We start from the raw sequence: 16,683 nt of genomic DNA, 5'->3' as shown, positions 1-16,683 counted from the left end.
CTTGTAGCTACTGAATCTGTGTACATTTGGGTTAACCAGGCCAAGCAGAGCAGGTAATAGCTGGCTCAGGTGTGAGGTGGAGCTAGGGCCCCAGGCAGTCTCCAGGAGACAGGGGTTCTCAAAACCACTGACAAATCTGGTCCCTAGCCTCTACTACAGTCATGTGATCTGGCAGTTAGGAGTCTCATCTGCCATTAAGAACCAAAGTCACTTGTGTGTGTGTGTGTGTGTGTGTGGCAGTAGTGTCTCACACCTATAATTCTAGCTGCTCAGGAGGGAGACTGAGATCTGAGGATTGCAGTTCAAAGCCAGCCTGGGCAGGAAAGTATGGGAGACTCTTCTCTCCAATAAACTACTCAGAAAAAGCTGAAAGTGGCACTGTGGCTCAAGAGGTAGAGTGCTAGCCTTAAGAACAAAGAGGCTCAGGGACAGTGCCCAAGCCTTGAGTTCAAGCCCCAAGACCAGAAAAAAAAAAAAAAAGTTAAGCCAGCTAGGTGCTAGTGGTTCATGCCTGTAATCCAAGCTACTCAGAAGGCTGAGATCTGAGGATCATGATTCAAAGCCAGCTTGGGCAGAAAAGTCTGAGATGCTTATCTCCATTAAACCACCAAAAAAAGGAACTTGGAACCATGGCTCAGTGGTAGAGTGCTAGCCTTAAGAAAAAAAAATTAGGGGCTGGGGATATGGCCTAGTGGCCAGAGTGTTTGCCTCATAAACATCAAGCCCTGGGTTCAATTCCCCAGCACTACATATACAGAAAATGGCCAGAAGTGGTGCTGTGGCTCAAGTGGCAGAGTGCTAGCCTTGAGCAAAAAGAAGCCAGGGACAGTGCTCAGGCCCTGAATTCAAGCCCCAGGACTGGCAAAAAATAAATAAATAAAAAGTTAAAGGATAGCACCCAGGCCCTGAGTTCAAGCTCCAGTGCTGGCACAAGCAAAACCATACTCAACAGATTACCAGATTTCAAGGTTCTAGCTTTACCACCTACTTGCTATTCCCGCTGTGTGAGCATCATAACCCTGGGTGATCAACGGATGATGATGGCAAGGGGTAGGATGATGAGGAGACAAAACCACTGCAGTGGCACACCAAGTATAGGACAAATATTAAGAGAAAAGGGGGTGTCCAGCCAGTGTTCAAAGACCACTGTTGTCATTCCACTGTTCTCACTGGTAATGCTTTGCAGGCCTGGGGGTGGAGGGTGGGGGAGAGCAGCTCAGCATGGGCTCTCAAGTCCTTCCTGCAATGGCTGGCCCTTCCTTCCTTCCTTCCTTCCTTCCTTCCTTTCTTCCTTCCTTCCTTCCTTCCTTCCTTCCTTCCTTCCTTCCTTCCTTCCTTCCTTCCTTCCTTCCTTCCTCTCCTTTCCTTTCCTTTCCTTCCCTTCCATTCTTTCTTCCCTTCCATTCCTCCATCCTTCCCTCCTTCTCTGCCTCCCTCCCTCCTTCCCTCTCAGGTCTGGAGCGCCCGCCCCTCTCCCCCCACCCCTGCGCCTGGCACGGCCGCGCGTGCGCAGTGCGTGCGCCCTCCCTCCTCCCCCATCCCGGTCTTCGCCTTCGGCTGCGTCTGGGCCTCGTCCCCCTTCTCTCTGTCTCCCTCGCCTCAGCCGCCGTCGCGTCCCCAGACACCGACACCCCATCGACGCCCGCGGGTCTCTTCCATCCTCAGCCTGAAAGTCCTCGGCGGGTCCGGGCCAGGTGAGCTGGGAGCCCGGCCGGCCCTGGAGAAGGGGAGGGGCGAAGCATCCTGCATCCCGAGATAAACAAACCTCGGGAGGGGGGCGGCCCAGAGGGAGGCCCGACTCCCCTCCGAGAATGGGGGCTGGCCCTGGGGGAGGGGGCGGCAGGAGCCCCATGATCCGGAGTGAGGGTGGTGTGGTCCTGCTGGGGACCCCAGAGCTGTGAGGGGCTCGGATCCTGCACCCCCTCCAGCTGACATCTGCCTCCAGGATTTGCTTGCAGGCCATCCCACCCACCCCCCAACTGTGCACTTGCCCCCACCTTCCAGGGCCACCTAGGACCATGACTAAGACAGATCCTGCCCCAATGGGCCCTCCACCCCGAGGGGAGGAGGAAGAGGACGAGGAAGAGGACGAGCCTATCCCCGAAGCCCCCAGCCCCACCCAGGAGCGCCGCCAGAAGCCTGTGGTACACCCCTCGGCACCTGCCCCCCTACCTAAGGACTACGGTAACTACTCTTCCCATTCTGGAGCCTGGCCTGGAGCCTTTGGGTGCTCCTGGCCCCAGCTCTGCTGCTGGTGATGGGGTGGGGGGCAGCGTTGAAGGGAGTCTTAGCTGCAGAGCTCTTTAGACTGTGCCCCTCCCCTTTCATTAATTTCATTCACCTATCAGAAAATGGAATTGGAATAATTCTAACCTTTGATTCACGGCACATCATTCAATCATTTAGTCACTCAACTAACATTTCTGTGTGTGTGTGTGTGTGTGTGTGTGTGTGTGTGTGTGTGTGTGTTGGTATTAGAGCTTGAATTCAGGGCCTGAGTGCTGTCCCTTAGCTTTTTTACTCAAAGCTGCTGCCACTTGAGCCACAGCTCCACATCTACCTCTTTACTGGTTAATTGGAGATAAGAGTCTTATAGATTTTCCTGCCAGGATAGCTTTGAACCATGATCCTCAAAGCTCATCCTCTTAAGTAGCTAGGATTGCAGATACGGAGCCACCAGCGCCTGGCACCCAACCAACACTTCTTGCAAGCCACTGTGGACCTAGCTGTGTGCTGGGAACTGAGGCCACCACACAGAGCAAGACAGGCTCAGTGTTTTTTCTTTGAGGGGACTCACCAGCCTCAATAACTGCCATGCATTTAAGTATAAGTATAACAGACAAATGTGTAATTACAGGACATGATGAGAATTGTGTTTGCAAGAACAAAGTGGTGGCAGATGTGGTGCCCCTGGGAGATTACATCTGGAAGGAAGAGACCTGAGGGCAAGTTAAGGGAAGGATTGGAATAAGGGGGACCCAGGAAGGGTCACCACAGCAGTAAAGGGTCTGATCTGGGAGAGTGGGTCGAAGGAGCTGAGAATGGAATGTCAGAGAAACTGAAAGTGTCTCATCATTTATCAAGTGCTAATACCCGATGACAAGCTCCCTGCTGGGTGATGAGGAATGAACAGTGAGCAATTCTAGCGTGATTTGTGCACTCAGGAGAGGAAAACCGAACAGATGAACAATAAATCAGATGAAACTGGGTACCGGCAGCTCACACCTGTCATCCTAGCTACTCAGGAAGCAGAGATACCAATTCGAAGCCAGCCTAGGCAGACAAATCTGAGAGATCTATTTTTTCTTTTGTTGGTTGTGGGCCTTGAACTCAGGGCTTGAGCACAGTTCCTGAGGTTTTTGGGGGTTTTTTTTTGCCAGTCCTGGGGCTTGATTAAACTCATGGCCCTGAGCACTGTCCCTAGTTTCTTTTTGCTCAAGGCTAGCACTCTGCCACTTGAGCCACAGCGCCACTTCCAGCTTTTTCTATATATGTGGTGCTGAGGGATCAAACCCAGGGCTTCTTGTAAACGAGGTGAGCACTTTTCCCACTAGGCCATATTCCCAGCCCCTCATATATGTATATATATATATTTTTTTTTTTGTGTGCTAGTGCTCTACCACTTTGAGCTGGTTTTCTGGTGATTAATTGGAGACAGACTCTCACAGCCTTTCCTGCCCAGGCTGGCTTCAAACGCAATCCTCAGATCTCAGCCTCCTGAGAAGCTAGAATGACAGGCATGAGCTACCAGCACCCAGCCTGAGAAAGGCTCTTATCTCCAAATAATCAATAAAAAACAAGATGCATTGGAGAGGAGTGGCTCAAATGTTAGAATGCCAGCCTTGGGTGGAAAAATCCAAGCAGGAATGCAAGGCCCTTGAATTTAAGTCCCAGTACTGGCACAGACAGACACATGCCCACAATTAAGATGAGTTCAGATTAGAGGGAGTATTATGAAAGAAACAAAAGGTAGAACTATAATAGATAATAACTGGAGTCCTTCCTGCTTGACACTAAGTAGGGATAGGACTCAGCACTTAGGCTGAAACCTAAAACATGAGGGAAAAAGTCAGAACAGCTGGAGAAAGAGAGTTCCAGGACTAGCAAGTACGAAGGGCCTGAGGCAGAACTGAGGTTGGAGCAGGAAGTGCATGGAGCCGCACTAAGGGAACAGAGTTCAAGGCCACATTGAAGACTTTGAATACATTTATTCTAGAAGTGACAGGGGAGAGCTATGAGTGTGTGTGTGTGGAGATTTAAAAGCATAAGAGTGGCATGTTTGATTTATAATTTTAAAAGCTCCCTCTGGCTCCTGGGTAGAGAGATGGAATGCAGCCAGGACTGGATTCAGAAGGGAGGTTTTTAAGAAATTGCTGGCTGGGAATTCTGCAGCTGGGAGGTCCAGAATACAAGCGGTAGGGTTAGAGGCATTGCTGAATGGGGCAGGAGACATAGCGTCTGTGGTCATACCATTTGACCTAGGTTAGAGAGACAAGTTCATTTCAATCTGATAAAAAAAAAAAAAAGTGACAGTCGCTGGGCACTGGTGGCTCACACCTATAATCCTAGCTACTCAGGAGGCTGAGCTATAAGGATCACAGTTCAAAGCCAGCCCAGCCAGGAAAGTCTGGGAAACTCTTAACTCTAGTAAACTACTCTGAAAAAAAGTAAAAGTGGTGCTGTGGCTCAAGTGGCAGAGTGCTAGCCTTGAGCACAGAGAGTCTCAGGGACAGTGCCCAGGCCCTGAGTTCAAGCCCCAGGACTGGCAAAAAAGAAGAGAGAGAAAAGTGACAGTTACTTTGGGGCCCAGGATATAGGAGGTATCCAACTTGAAAAGTGGAAAGTCTTTGTAAATAAAGCTAGTTGTAGCTGGAGCCTGTGACTCAGTGAGGAATCATGAGGCTTAGACAGCTCCTCCTCCCCTAAGGAATATTGCTTCTAGTACAGGAGGGTTTGGCCACAGAGTATGAAGGAATCTCGAAATGTAGTCTAAACCAGAACAAAAGCGGAGGTAGACTCCAAGAGGAAACTGTGTTTGTTCAATTTGTACATTCAATTCAGCAGAAGGTCCCAGTGTACCTGTAATCCCAGCTATACTGGAGGCAGAGATTGGAGGCTCACAGTCTGAGGCCATCCCCGGCAACATGCAAGACTGTTTTTTTTTTGGCCAGTCCTGGACCTTGGACTTGGGGCCTGAGCACTGTCCCTAGCTTCTTTTTGCTCAAGGCTACTTGAGCCACAGCGCCACTTCTGGCCATTTTCTGTATATGTGGTGCTGGGGAATTGAACCCAGGGCTTCCTGTATAAGAGGCAAGCACTCTTGCCACTAGGCCATATCCCCAGCCACCATGCAAGACTGTTTTTAAGGGGCTGGGAATATGGCCTAGTGGCAAGAGTGCTTGCCTCGTATGCATGAAGCCCTGGGTTTGATTCCCCAGCACCACATATATAAAAAATGGCCAGAAGTGGCGCTGTGGCTCAAGTGGCAGAGTGCTGGCCTTGAGCAAAAAGAAGCCAGGGACAGTGCTCAGGCCCTGAGTCCAAGGCCAGGACTGGAAAAAAAAAAAAAAAAAAGACTGTTTTTAAACATAAACTAAAGCAAAATGGGCTGGAGGCATGACTTGTGTGGTAGAGCAGTTGACTTGCAAATTCCAGTCCCTGAGTTCAAACTCCAGTATCAACACACACACACACACACACACACACACACACACACACACACACACACACAATTAGGTAACAGATGAAGGGCAGAGGGGCTGAGGAGGTGACATTTGAGCCAAGACTGTGGCAGATCTGAGGGAAGACTATCCAGGAGAGAAAACAGCAAGTACAAAGGGGACTGGAAGTTGACTGGCCCATTGAAAGGATAGAAAGTAGGCCAGTGTTAGGGAAAGGACAGAAAAGCAAGGGGGCCAGATTATGCCTGGCTCTGTTTTCAGTGGGGAGGACTTTAGGTGGTACACTGAGTGGGATGGGAACCAGGAGACCATTCTGAGCCAAGAAAGGCTGGGAGTAAATGAGGGTTGAAAAGGAGCATGTGAGCCGATTCAGATTCATCTTGTGCGTGGTGTTTCCCTAGGCTGAGTGTGATCTGATTGTTCATTCACTCAGCACACTACTGAGTTCCTACCACATGCCAGGCCCCTGCTGGGTGCTGTCTTTGCCACAGAGAGCAGTTCTCATCAGAATCTAGTTGGGGGGAGATAAAGTGCAACTGGCACCAGCCTGGCTGACTGCAGGTTAGATCCTGCTTATTCATAGGATGATTTGCACAGTATTAAAAGAACAGGACTTTTGGCTTCTTTATTTTAAAAAAGTTACACACACACACACACACAAAAAGAGGCATTGGTGCCTCACATTTTAATCCTGGCTACTCAGAAGGTTGAGATCTGAGGATTATGGTTCAAAGCCAGCCTGAGCAGAAAAGTCTCCACGAGACTCTTGTCTCCAGTGAACCACTCAAAAACTGGAAGTGGAGCTGTAGCACAAAGTGGTAGAACCTTGAGAAAAAGAGTTTAGGGACAGAGCCTAGGCCCTGAGTTCAAGCCCCATGACCAACCCCCTCCCACCCCCCCCAAAAAAAAATCTCTAAACTGGGCCTTGGTTACTCATACTTGTAATTCTAGCTACTCAGAAGGTTGAGATCTGAGGATTACAGTTTGAAGCTAGCCTTGGCAAGAAACTCCATAAGACTTATTTCTAATTAACCATCAGGAAACTAGAAGTGGAGCTGTGGTTCAAATTCAGAGTGCTAGGCTTGAGAGAAAGAGCTCAGGGACAGTGCCCAGGCCGAGTTGAAGTCCCACAACCAACGAAAGAAGGAAGGAAGGAAGGAAGGAAGGAAGGAAGGAAGGAAGGAAGGGAAGAAAGGAAAGGGAAGAAAGAAAGAGAAAGAACGAAAGGAAGGAAGAAAGAAAGAACCCTCTGGCTGGCCACATAGAAAATGTCTACGATTGGACTACTGCCCTTGTGCTGCCTGCTTAAAACTTTGCATTAGAGGCTCTTAAGGGCAAAAACCTAGAGTTTGCCCCCTCTCAGGCTGGATTGGGAAGGAGTAGGGGGCAGAGGTCAAGCTTGCCTGGAATGACCTTGGACCTCTCACCACCTTAGCCTTCACCTTCTTCGATCCCAATGACCCTGCGTGCCAGGAGATTCTGTTTGACCCACAGACAACTATCCCAGAACTGTTTGCCATCGTTCGCCAGTGGGTACCCCAAGTCCAGCACAAGATAGATGTCATTGGCAATGAGGTAGGAATACAAGGGGACCAAGGATGGAGGGGACCATGGTTCCCACTCGTTTGGGTAACCCTCCCCTTTTCCCTGTACTTCCAGATCCTGCGTCGAGGCTGCCATGTGAATGATCGCGATGGGCTCACAGACATGACATTGCTCCATTATGCATGCAAAGCTGGGGCCCATGGAGTTGGTGAGGGCCCCAGCCCCTCAGCCTAGGCTTCCCGCCCTGACACCCTCAAAATCACCCAGAACTCGGGCCCTAGGACCCCCATCTAGTCCCCATCCCTCCCCATGTTTGGCACAGCTTCCAAGCTGACCCCAGCTATTGTGCAGGGGACCCCCAGGCGGCTGTGCGCCTCTCGCAGCAGCTGCTGGCCCTGGGCGCCGATGTGACCCTGCGAAGCCGCTGGACCAACATGAACGCGCTTCACTACGCCGCCTATTTCGACGTCCCGGACCTCGTCCGCGTGCTGCTGAAGGGCGCTAGGCCCCGGGGTGAGCAGAGTTGGAAGGAGGGGGGCTGAGGACCTCAGTGAGCAAGATGGAGATCTAAGGGATCTAGAGATCGGGGTAAGGATGATGAGGAAAGTGTGAGGACAGAAGCCTGGCTGGGAGGGGGAGGGATCACATAGGAGAACTACAGGGAGAACCAGCGGGTTCTGGAGGCCTGTGAGGTGCATGGCAGTCCTCCAGTGCCTAGACAGAGTCCTCGCGTCCTGGGATTAGGGAGGGTGAAGGGGCGTGGTCTAGAGATGACAGGCGTATAGGGGCGTGGTTAATATAGAGTGGGGGGTGGGGGCGTGGTCTAGAGATGAGAGTGGAGGTGATGGGGCGTGGTCTAGAGATGAGAGTGGTATGAGGAGGCGTGGTCTAGCGATGAGAGGCGGTGGCAGGTGTGGTCTAGAGATGAGAGTGTGATGTGAGGGCGTGGTCTAGAGATGAGGGCCCATGGTCACAGATGAGAGTGGGGCGAGGAGGCGTGGTCTAGAGATGAGGGCGATTAGGGGGCATGGCCTAGAGATGAGGGGTGCTGAGGGGGCGTGGTCTAGAGATGGAGAGGGATGAGGAGATGTGCCCTAGAGATAAGAGCGATTAGGGGGTTTGGTCTAGAGAGTGGGACAAGGGGGTGTGGTCTAGAGATGAGAGTGGGGTGAGGGGGCGTGGTCTAGAGATGAGGTTGATGAGGGGCGTGGTCTAGAGATGAGAGTGAGATGAGGTGTGGTCTAGAGATGAGGGGCGGTGACGGGGTGTGGTCTTGGAATGAGAGGCTTCTGCGGGGCCTACTCTGTAGATGATTAGTGTGAACGGGTGTGGTCTAGAAGCCTGGGTGGGGACAAATGGGTGTGGCCAGGGACTGGGGCAGGGAAGGGGTGTGGCCTAGATGTGGGGTTGGGAAGAAGGGCGTGGTTTAGACTTGAGGGCTGTGGTCTAGCGGTAGGGGGCGGGACTCTGCAGCAGTGGCACCCTGAAACTTTCTTCCCCTTTTGTCCTCCCCAGTGGTGAACTCTACGTGCAGTGACTTCAACCATGGCTCAGCCCTGCACATTGCTGCCTCCAACCTGTGTCTGGGTGCCGCCAAATGCTTGTTGGAGCACGGTGCCAACCCAGCACTGAGGGTACAGTCACCCAGCTCCAACCCCATTTGTTATCTTCCTCCTCCTCCCTCTCCCCTTCTCAACACCCCTCATCCCAGACTCCACTTCCCTCCAGCTAGCCTTTGCAGAGGAGAGGACAAGGACCACTAGCATTTCTCAACTCCTGAAATGTCACATCCCATATGCACATCCAACAACTAATAGCTGATATTTACTTAGCATCAGTTCTGTGTCAGGTGAAATCTATTATAAGCCCAGTGTGCAATAGAGAAAGGGCAGCAGAAAGATTAAAGGATTTTCCCAGGATCACCCAGCAAGGAGTATCTTTTCGTCCTGGCTGACCCTGGTGGCTGTGTACAGTGAGTGTTTGGAGACCATCAGGAAAGCAAAGTTAGGCCTTCAGTGACTGACAGAATTGAGTCCCTGATGAGCATTCAGATCTTTGACTCTGATTTTTCCATTACCAGGTCCCATCCCCAGTGCCAGTGACTTCAACTTCTGGGGTGGCTATATCTCGGGGGACGTGTGTGGTGAACTCTCATGTAGGCCTGGGATATAATCTAGTTGCTGCCCCTGCTTCCCTTAGACAGAAGACGATGGGGCGGGACCTCTATAGGGGCGTGTCCTGTACTACTGAATCCCTGTCTGCTGTCTTCCCATTGATCTACAGAATCGAAAGGGACAGGTGCCTGCTGAAGTGGTCCCAGACCCCATGGACATGTCCCTTGACAAAGCAGAAGCTGCGCTGGTGGCCAAGGAGCTGCGAACGCTGCTGGAGGAGGCTGTGCCACTGTCTTGTGCCCTCCCCAAGGTCACGCTACCCAACTACGACAATGTTCCAGGCAATCTCATGCTCAGCGCATTGGGCCTGCGCCTGGGAGACCGCGTACTGCTAGATGGCCAGAAGGTCAGGGACCTTGGGGTGTGGGAAGAATGGCTCTGTCATTCCTGGGAACTGGGCTGTCTTTGCCTTCTAGCCATTCATGCTTCCTTTGTACCTCCAAGAAAGCTATCCCTAACAATAACAGCCCAGGCAATCATGGTTGAAATACTGCAGGCTAATCTGCTAACCCATAGTTTCTCCCTGCCTTGTGCTTACCAATCAGTCTCTATCTCGGCACTCAGAGTGGTCAGGATTTTGAGTCTCCTGGGGGTGTGATGGAGAGCACCCCTGAAGATGAGAAGTGGCTTAGGAAGAGAAAGGGTCTCTGGAGGGGGAGTAACTGTAATGGCCTACCTGCTATCATTTATTTGCCTGATGTCCTTCAAGCTCCCCACTAGGTCTAGACTATTCTTAAGAACACAGGGCTGTATCAGACCCATTTCTGATCTCAAAGAGCCCCACTAGGGCTGCACCCCCAACTCCAGCTAGTCCATCTCATTTACAAAGAATTAAGGACTGAGGGTGTAACTCAGTGCTAGAGCACTTGCCTAGCATGCACAAGGCTCAGGTTCCCTCCCCAGCACCTGGTTTGAGGCCAGTCTGGACATGAAAAGGTTTTGAGACTCCCATCTTAACAGGGGCTGGGTGAGGTGTCATGCACCTGTCAACCTCAGAGATGTGGGAAAGCACAGTAGTAGAAGGATTGCAATCCAGGCAGGCTGAACCTAAAGCAAGACATTGCCCTGAAAATAACCAACACAAGGGGCTGAAGGCATGGTTCAACTGGTAGAGCACCTGTATTCAAGCCCCAGTTATTCCAGTATGCGTGTGTGTGTGTGTGTGTGTGTGTGTGTGTGTGTGTGTGTGTGTGTGTGTGTGAAATCCACTGGGCGCCAATAGCTCAGGCTTAGCTACTTAGGAGGCTGAGATCTGAGGATTGCGGTTCAAAGCCAGCCTGGGTAGGAAAGTTCTTGAGACTCTTATCTCCAATTAACCACCAGAAAACTGGCTCTGTGGCTCAAGTGGTATAGCACCAGCCTTGAGCTGAAGAGCTCAGGGACAGCGCCCAGGCCCTGAGTTTAGGCCCCACAACCAAAAAAAAAAAAAAAAAAAAAAAAGCACAAGGTCTAGTGCTGGTGAGTCTTCTGCTTCCTGTGTGCCAGTGGCCCAGCACCCTTCTCCAATCAGGACTTCTCCTTATCTCCCCAGACCGGTACACTACGGTTCTGTGGCACCACGGAGTTTGCCAGCGGCCAGTGGGTGGGCGTGGAGCTGGACGAACCAGAGGGCAAGAACGATGGCAGTGTTGGGGGCGTCCGGTACTTCATCTGCCCTCCCAAGCAGGGTCAGTACAACATGTGGCTGGCTGGGTGGGGAGAGGGGGTGCTGTGTGGGCAATGGGGGTGGGGTTGAGGGGGTGAGCAGAGGCTTGGATGACACCCAGCCCAGATTCCGTTTCCTCCAGGTCTCTTTGCCTCTGTGTCCAAGATCTCCAAGGCAGTGGATGCACCTCCATCATCTGTTACCTCCACACCTCGGACTCCCCGCATGGACTTCTCGCGTGTCACTGGCAAAGGCCGAAGGGAACACAAAGGTCTGGGGCCCTGGGGGTGGAAAAAGACTTTTTTTTTAGGACTTTGTGTAGGACTCTCAGTTTCTGTCACTCCCTTGGACCTAAACCTTAGTTTTAGAAGATGAGCTCTGAGTTTTGACTTCAATCACTCAGTTTCTCCTTTAGCTCAAGGCTGACCCTACTTAGTTCTTGGAAGGACCTATACTTTTCCTATCTATGGTGACTTAGTTTTCCCTCAGGGCCTAATTTTAGAGAAGAATCTGCTAGTAGAAAGAATCTGTTCCTCTTGCCAAGGGTTCCTGTGTTGGGACCTGATTTACTCTCAGACCTCAAATCCCCCTTTTTTCTTCTTTTTTTTCTTCTTTCTACTCATGGGCCTTGAACTTGGGTCCTGGGAGCTGTCCTACTCACTCTACAACTTGAGCCACAGTGCCACTTCTGGCTTTTTTTTTTTTTTGGCCAGTCCTGGGGCTTGGACTCAGGGCCTGAGCACTGTCCCTGGCTTCTTTTTGCTCAAGGCTAGCACTCTGCCACTTGAGCCACAGCGCCACTTCTGGCCATTTTCTGTATATGTGGTGCTAGGGAATCGAACCCAGGGCCTCATGTATATGAGGCAGGCACTCTTGCCACTAGGCCATATCCCCAGCCCCCTGGCTTTTTCTTTGTATATGGTGCTGAGGAATTGAACCCAGGGCTTCACGTATGAGGCAAGCACGCTACCACTAGATCATGTTCCCAGCCCCAGCTCTCAACTTCTTGAGTAGCTAGGACTACAGGTGTGAGCCATTGGGGCCCAGGTCCCAAGCCCTGTTTTGCTCAATGCTAGTTAGTTCTCTTCCACTTTAAGCCACAGCACCACTTCTCCTAGGCTGATCTTGAACGCCTACAATCATGATCTTCCTGCCTTAGCCTCCTGAGTGCTGGGTTTAAAGAGGTGTTGCTACTGAATCTGGTCCTTTTCATTTTAGTCTGGTTGTTGTTATTGTTGTCGGTTGTGAGGCTTCACCTCAGGGCCTGGGTGTTGTCCCTGAGCTCTTTGCTCAAGGCTAGTGCTCTGAAGTGGCCACAGTGCCACTTCCTCCCTTTAATTTTGTTTGTTTAGCAGTGGTACAGATGGACTGAAGGCTTTGTATGTGCTAGGTGAGACATAGCATTGATGGCAAGACATAGTCTGGAGTCAGATGCCTAACACCCTTTGTATTGTGTTGTCCTGGAGCTTGTACTCAGTCTCTAGGCACTGTCCCTTAACTTGTTTGCCCAAGGCTAGTGCTCTACCACTTGAGCTACAGTTCCATTTTTGGCTTTTTGCTTGTTAACTAAAGGTAAGAGTCTCACAGACTTTCCTTCGTGAGCTGGCTTTGAACCACAGTCCTCAGATCTCAACCTCCTGAGTAGCTAGAATTACAGGCATAAGCCCACCATTGCCTGTCTCTCCTCTTTATTTTAAGAGTAATTTCTAGGTCCTGAGTTCAATCCCCAGTACTGTAAACAAAATAAATATGAAAGGACAATTTCTGGTTTCCTGACTTGTGCCTCTTTGGGCTTAAATGTCCTCAGCTATAAGAAAGAATGTTGGGGTTCTCCAGGTTCTGTGACTCCATTTATCCTCAGACCTGAAGCCTTGCCCTTGTTCTCTGGCATCTGGGGTGGTTTCTCCTTTAACGTCAACAATCACCTCCTGCCCCAGTTCTGGAGAAGAACTGACTGGAGCCAGGACGAAGTGTCTATCTTGGGTCTTTTTGGATGGTACGGGACCCCCCCCAACACTAGCATCTGGGGTCCCATCCCCTTACCATCTACCCCCAGGGAAGAAGAAGTCCCCGTCATCCCCATCTCTGGGCAGCCTACAGCAGCGAGACGGCGCCAAGGCTGAAGTTGGAGACCAAGTCCTCGTGGCAGGCCAGAAGCAGGGGACAGTGCGTTTCTATGGGAAGACAGACTTTGCCCCAGGTGAGGCTGAGGACTCTGGGCTGCGGCAGGCAGGCTCTGGAGGCATTCTGACATGCCTCCTCCCTCCCCCCCATGGCTGTTTCAGGGTACTGGTATGGCATCGAGCTGGATCAGCCCACCGGCAAGCATGATGGTTCTGTCTTTGGCGTCCGGTACTTCACCTGTCCCCCGCGGCATGGCGTCTTTGCACCAGCATCTCGTATCCAGAGGTGAGCCCAAATTGTGACCTTTGACTCAAGAAGCAACTGGGTCTACCCTCCCTAGAATGATTGATCACTGTGGCTGCCCTCCTTCCCCTATCCTAGCTCTTTGCTCCAGGCTCTCTGGGGGACCCAGCTCCCAGCAGACTTTGGCCTCTTGTGACTCTGTCTTCTCCCTGTGTCTCCCCAGGATTGGTGGATCCACTGATCCCCCTGGGGACAGTACTGGGGCCAAAAAAGTGCATCAAGTAACAAGTGAGTTGGGGACTGGGATGTGGGGAGGAGCATAGGGCAAGATGAGGGAAGGGCTGTGGGCGTTCCAGTATGTGCAGGTGATACAGTTTCTGATATATAACTGGGGACATGGGCCCAGGAAACTGAGCTAGGGTCCTAAAGAGGAAAGGTGCTTTCAGTGAAGGGATATTACAGCAAGGGCCTGGGGATTGGCATGTGGCTTAGTGGTAGAGCACAAACCAAGCACGCATGACACCTTGAATTCCAAACAATGAAGGTTCTGAAAGCCAGGTGCCGGGACTTATACCTGTCATCCTAGCTACTCAAGAGGCTGAGATCTAAGGATAGCAGTTCAAAGCAAGGTGGGCAGGAAAGTCTGACACTCTTATCTTCAATTAACTACCCCAGAAGCCACAAGTAGAACTGTGGCTCAAGTGGTAGAGTGCTAGCCTTGAGCAAAAAAGCTCAAGGTCACCACCCAGGCCCTGAGTTGAAGCCCCAGGACTGGCACAAAAAATAAAATAAGGCTCTGAGTAGATATTGGGGATGGACATTGAGTGACCCCTGAGAACAGAGGTAGATACGTATTGAGAGACACCATGAATATTACTGACAAGAGGTCCAGGTGGGTATTGGGAATGACAAGGGATCTAGGTACGTCCTGGAGACATGGAAAGTTATTAGTGAACAAGGTGTCCAGGTGGGTGTAGATAACACAGGTGGATCTATTATTCCCTCACCTAAGATCCTGCCTTCCTCTCCTCTTCAGTGACGCAGCCCAAACGCACCTTCACAACGGTCCGGACCCCAAAGGACATTGCATCAGAGAATTCTATCTCCAGGTGTGTGGTGACCCCTGTCCCCTGGGATATCAGGGAAAGGCAAGGCCAAGGCCACTGGATACAGGGATGAAAGCTCTAGCTGGAGGTGAAACTAGAAGCTAAGAAAAGTCGTGGCTACACTGAGCATTGGTGGCTCACACCTGTAATCCTAACTACTCACGAGGCTGGGATCTAAAGATGCTGGTTCAAAGCTAGTCCAGGCAGGAAAGTCCTGTGGCTCAAGTCATAGAGTGACAGTCTTGAGGGGAAAAAAACAACAACTTAGTCACAAAGCCTAGGCCTTGAGTTCAAGCCCTAGTACCAGCGCGCTCTCTCTGTCTCTCTGTCTCTGTCACACACACACACACACACACACACACACACACACAGAAAAGACATGGCAGGTTGAGCACATCCGGAAACAAGTGTCAGACCCAATGCTGACTTCTGATGACTCCAACATTCAGAGGGTGCAGATAGTGTACAGCCAGAAGCAGAATCCCAGACATGAGAGGGTGGTGACAGGGAAGCTGACCCTGAACCCCCTTACTAGTGTGACCCTTTCTCCTCCTCAGGTTGCTCTTCTGCTGCTGGTTTCCTTGGATGCTGCGGGCGGAGATGCAGTCTTAGAGGCCCTGGTTCCTAATGACAGAGTCTCCTCTAGTGTTTCCTGACACCAGGAGCCCCCACCCCCAGCCACCCTGAGATAGATATCCCCATTAACACATCCAAAATAGAGACCCCATTAGCCAGCCCTCTGAGGTCCTATTATTAACAGGTCCCCCATTATAACTCCCCAATACTGACCCATGTCACTCAGACAGAAATTCCCTGAGTAGCACCTTCAGGTTAGTCCCTGTCCCCAGCCTTTCTGAGCAGAACTCCTCTCCTCCCCCACTCCCCCCGATTAACAGATTCCCATTCTACCCCAAGTGAGGGTGACCCTGTTCACATAATGTTTCACAACAGGACCTTCTTGAGTCATTCAGTGGATCAGAAATCCTCCATTAACAAAGAATCCCTGCCTCTGTTCCCCTTGAAATGAACACAGGCCACACCTCCAGAGTAATTGATCATGTCACTATCCCAACTTAACATCAATCCCCTCAAGATGTCATGACCCCATGGTCACCCCAAAGCCTTTGCTTTCCAGTCCTCCTACCAGAGACTCTCTCCATTAACAAAGACCCCCCCCCATTCCTATCCCTCAAGAAAAGACCCACTTTAACCAGCCCTGTTATCCCCAATTTACAGGCACCAAAAGAGTCCTGGAAGTGCTAATTACAGGACCCCCACGTCTTCCTACCCTGTATGCCCTCAAGAAACCCCCAGTGCCTTGTATGAAGCCCACTTACATGGCCCATGGCCTCTGTGCTGGCCAGGCTCCCAGAAATTTCTATTTTTTAATGACTTTCCCCTTTGGGGGAACCCTAAAATTTGAAGACCCCCTTCTGGGACTCTGGAGATCCCGAACTCCAGAGTACATATGTCCCAACTTCCCCTGGACCTCAAGACCTACAGCTCCTAGAATACACCAAGTTTCATATTCCAGGACCCTCACCCCCAATCATAGAAATCCCCCAAATCCCCAGGGAAATCCCCAATTTAAAATCCCAACCCCAACCCCTCAGGTAACCTGAACCATGCGGTCCTTGTGCCTGGGATGGAGGCGGCTGCAGTGAGGGTATGCATTCCAGTCTTCCGGGGCACCTCAAGCCCTATTCACAGGCACCAGGAGACCCCAAACACGAGTTCTCACCCCCTGGTACAAACTAGAGGACTTCAATACCCTGAGTCCATGGATCTCAAGAACCCCAAATCCCAAAGTCTCCATTTCTCACACGTGGAGGGCCCTAAGTTCCTTGGGGGAGTCCCAAGTCTTGGAGCCTCCATTTTCAGTCTACTTTCCGGACCCAAGTCTGAGACACTAAATCTAACTCATTGGCCCCAAAGGACCTCCTCACAGCACCTGGGCCACACCAACAGCCTGAGGCCCCGCGGGTCCAGGGTGGACCTAGGGCCCTAACCACCAATGACAGCTCACGACTGCCCCTACACTGCATGTCCCCAGACTCAGCATGACCCCTGCCCTCTTCAATAAAGACGTTTCTATGGCCTTTTACTGTCCGGTCATTGGAGCTGGATTGACCTTGAACCTATACCCTTTTTGGAAGAGGATGGAG

General features: G+C 51.3%; 1 protein-coding gene across 1 annotated transcript; it reads left to right on the top strand.

Moving 5' to 3' along the window:
• The first annotated feature begins 1,547 nt into the window (after positions 1-1,547).
• Clip3 (CAP-Gly domain containing linker protein 3) lies at positions 1,548-16,636 on the top strand. Its single transcript, XM_048329708.1, has 14 exons — positions 1,548-1,694; positions 2,005-2,184; positions 7,117-7,256; positions 7,341-7,434; positions 7,578-7,739; positions 8,742-8,860; positions 9,510-9,746; positions 10,932-11,067; positions 11,188-11,316; positions 13,102-13,245; positions 13,331-13,454; positions 13,636-13,700; positions 14,449-14,521; positions 15,076-16,636. The coding sequence occupies exons 2-14, from the start codon at positions 2,019-2,021 to the stop codon at positions 15,128-15,130; spliced, it is 1,644 nt and encodes a 547-aa protein (XP_048185665.1). The 5' UTR covers positions 1,548-1,694; positions 2,005-2,018; the 3' UTR covers positions 15,131-16,636.
• The last annotated feature ends 47 nt before the right edge of the window (positions 16,637-16,683 follow it).

Source organism: Perognathus longimembris, chromosome 20 (assembly GCF_023159225.1).
Source record: "Perognathus longimembris pacificus isolate PPM17 chromosome 20, ASM2315922v1, whole genome shotgun sequence".
In the NCBI taxonomy this organism is placed as follows: domain Eukaryota; kingdom Metazoa; phylum Chordata; class Mammalia; order Rodentia; family Heteromyidae; genus Perognathus; species Perognathus longimembris.
Note: the sequence above shows the minus strand (reverse complement) of the source record. Positions and strands in the feature narration are given on the sequence as shown.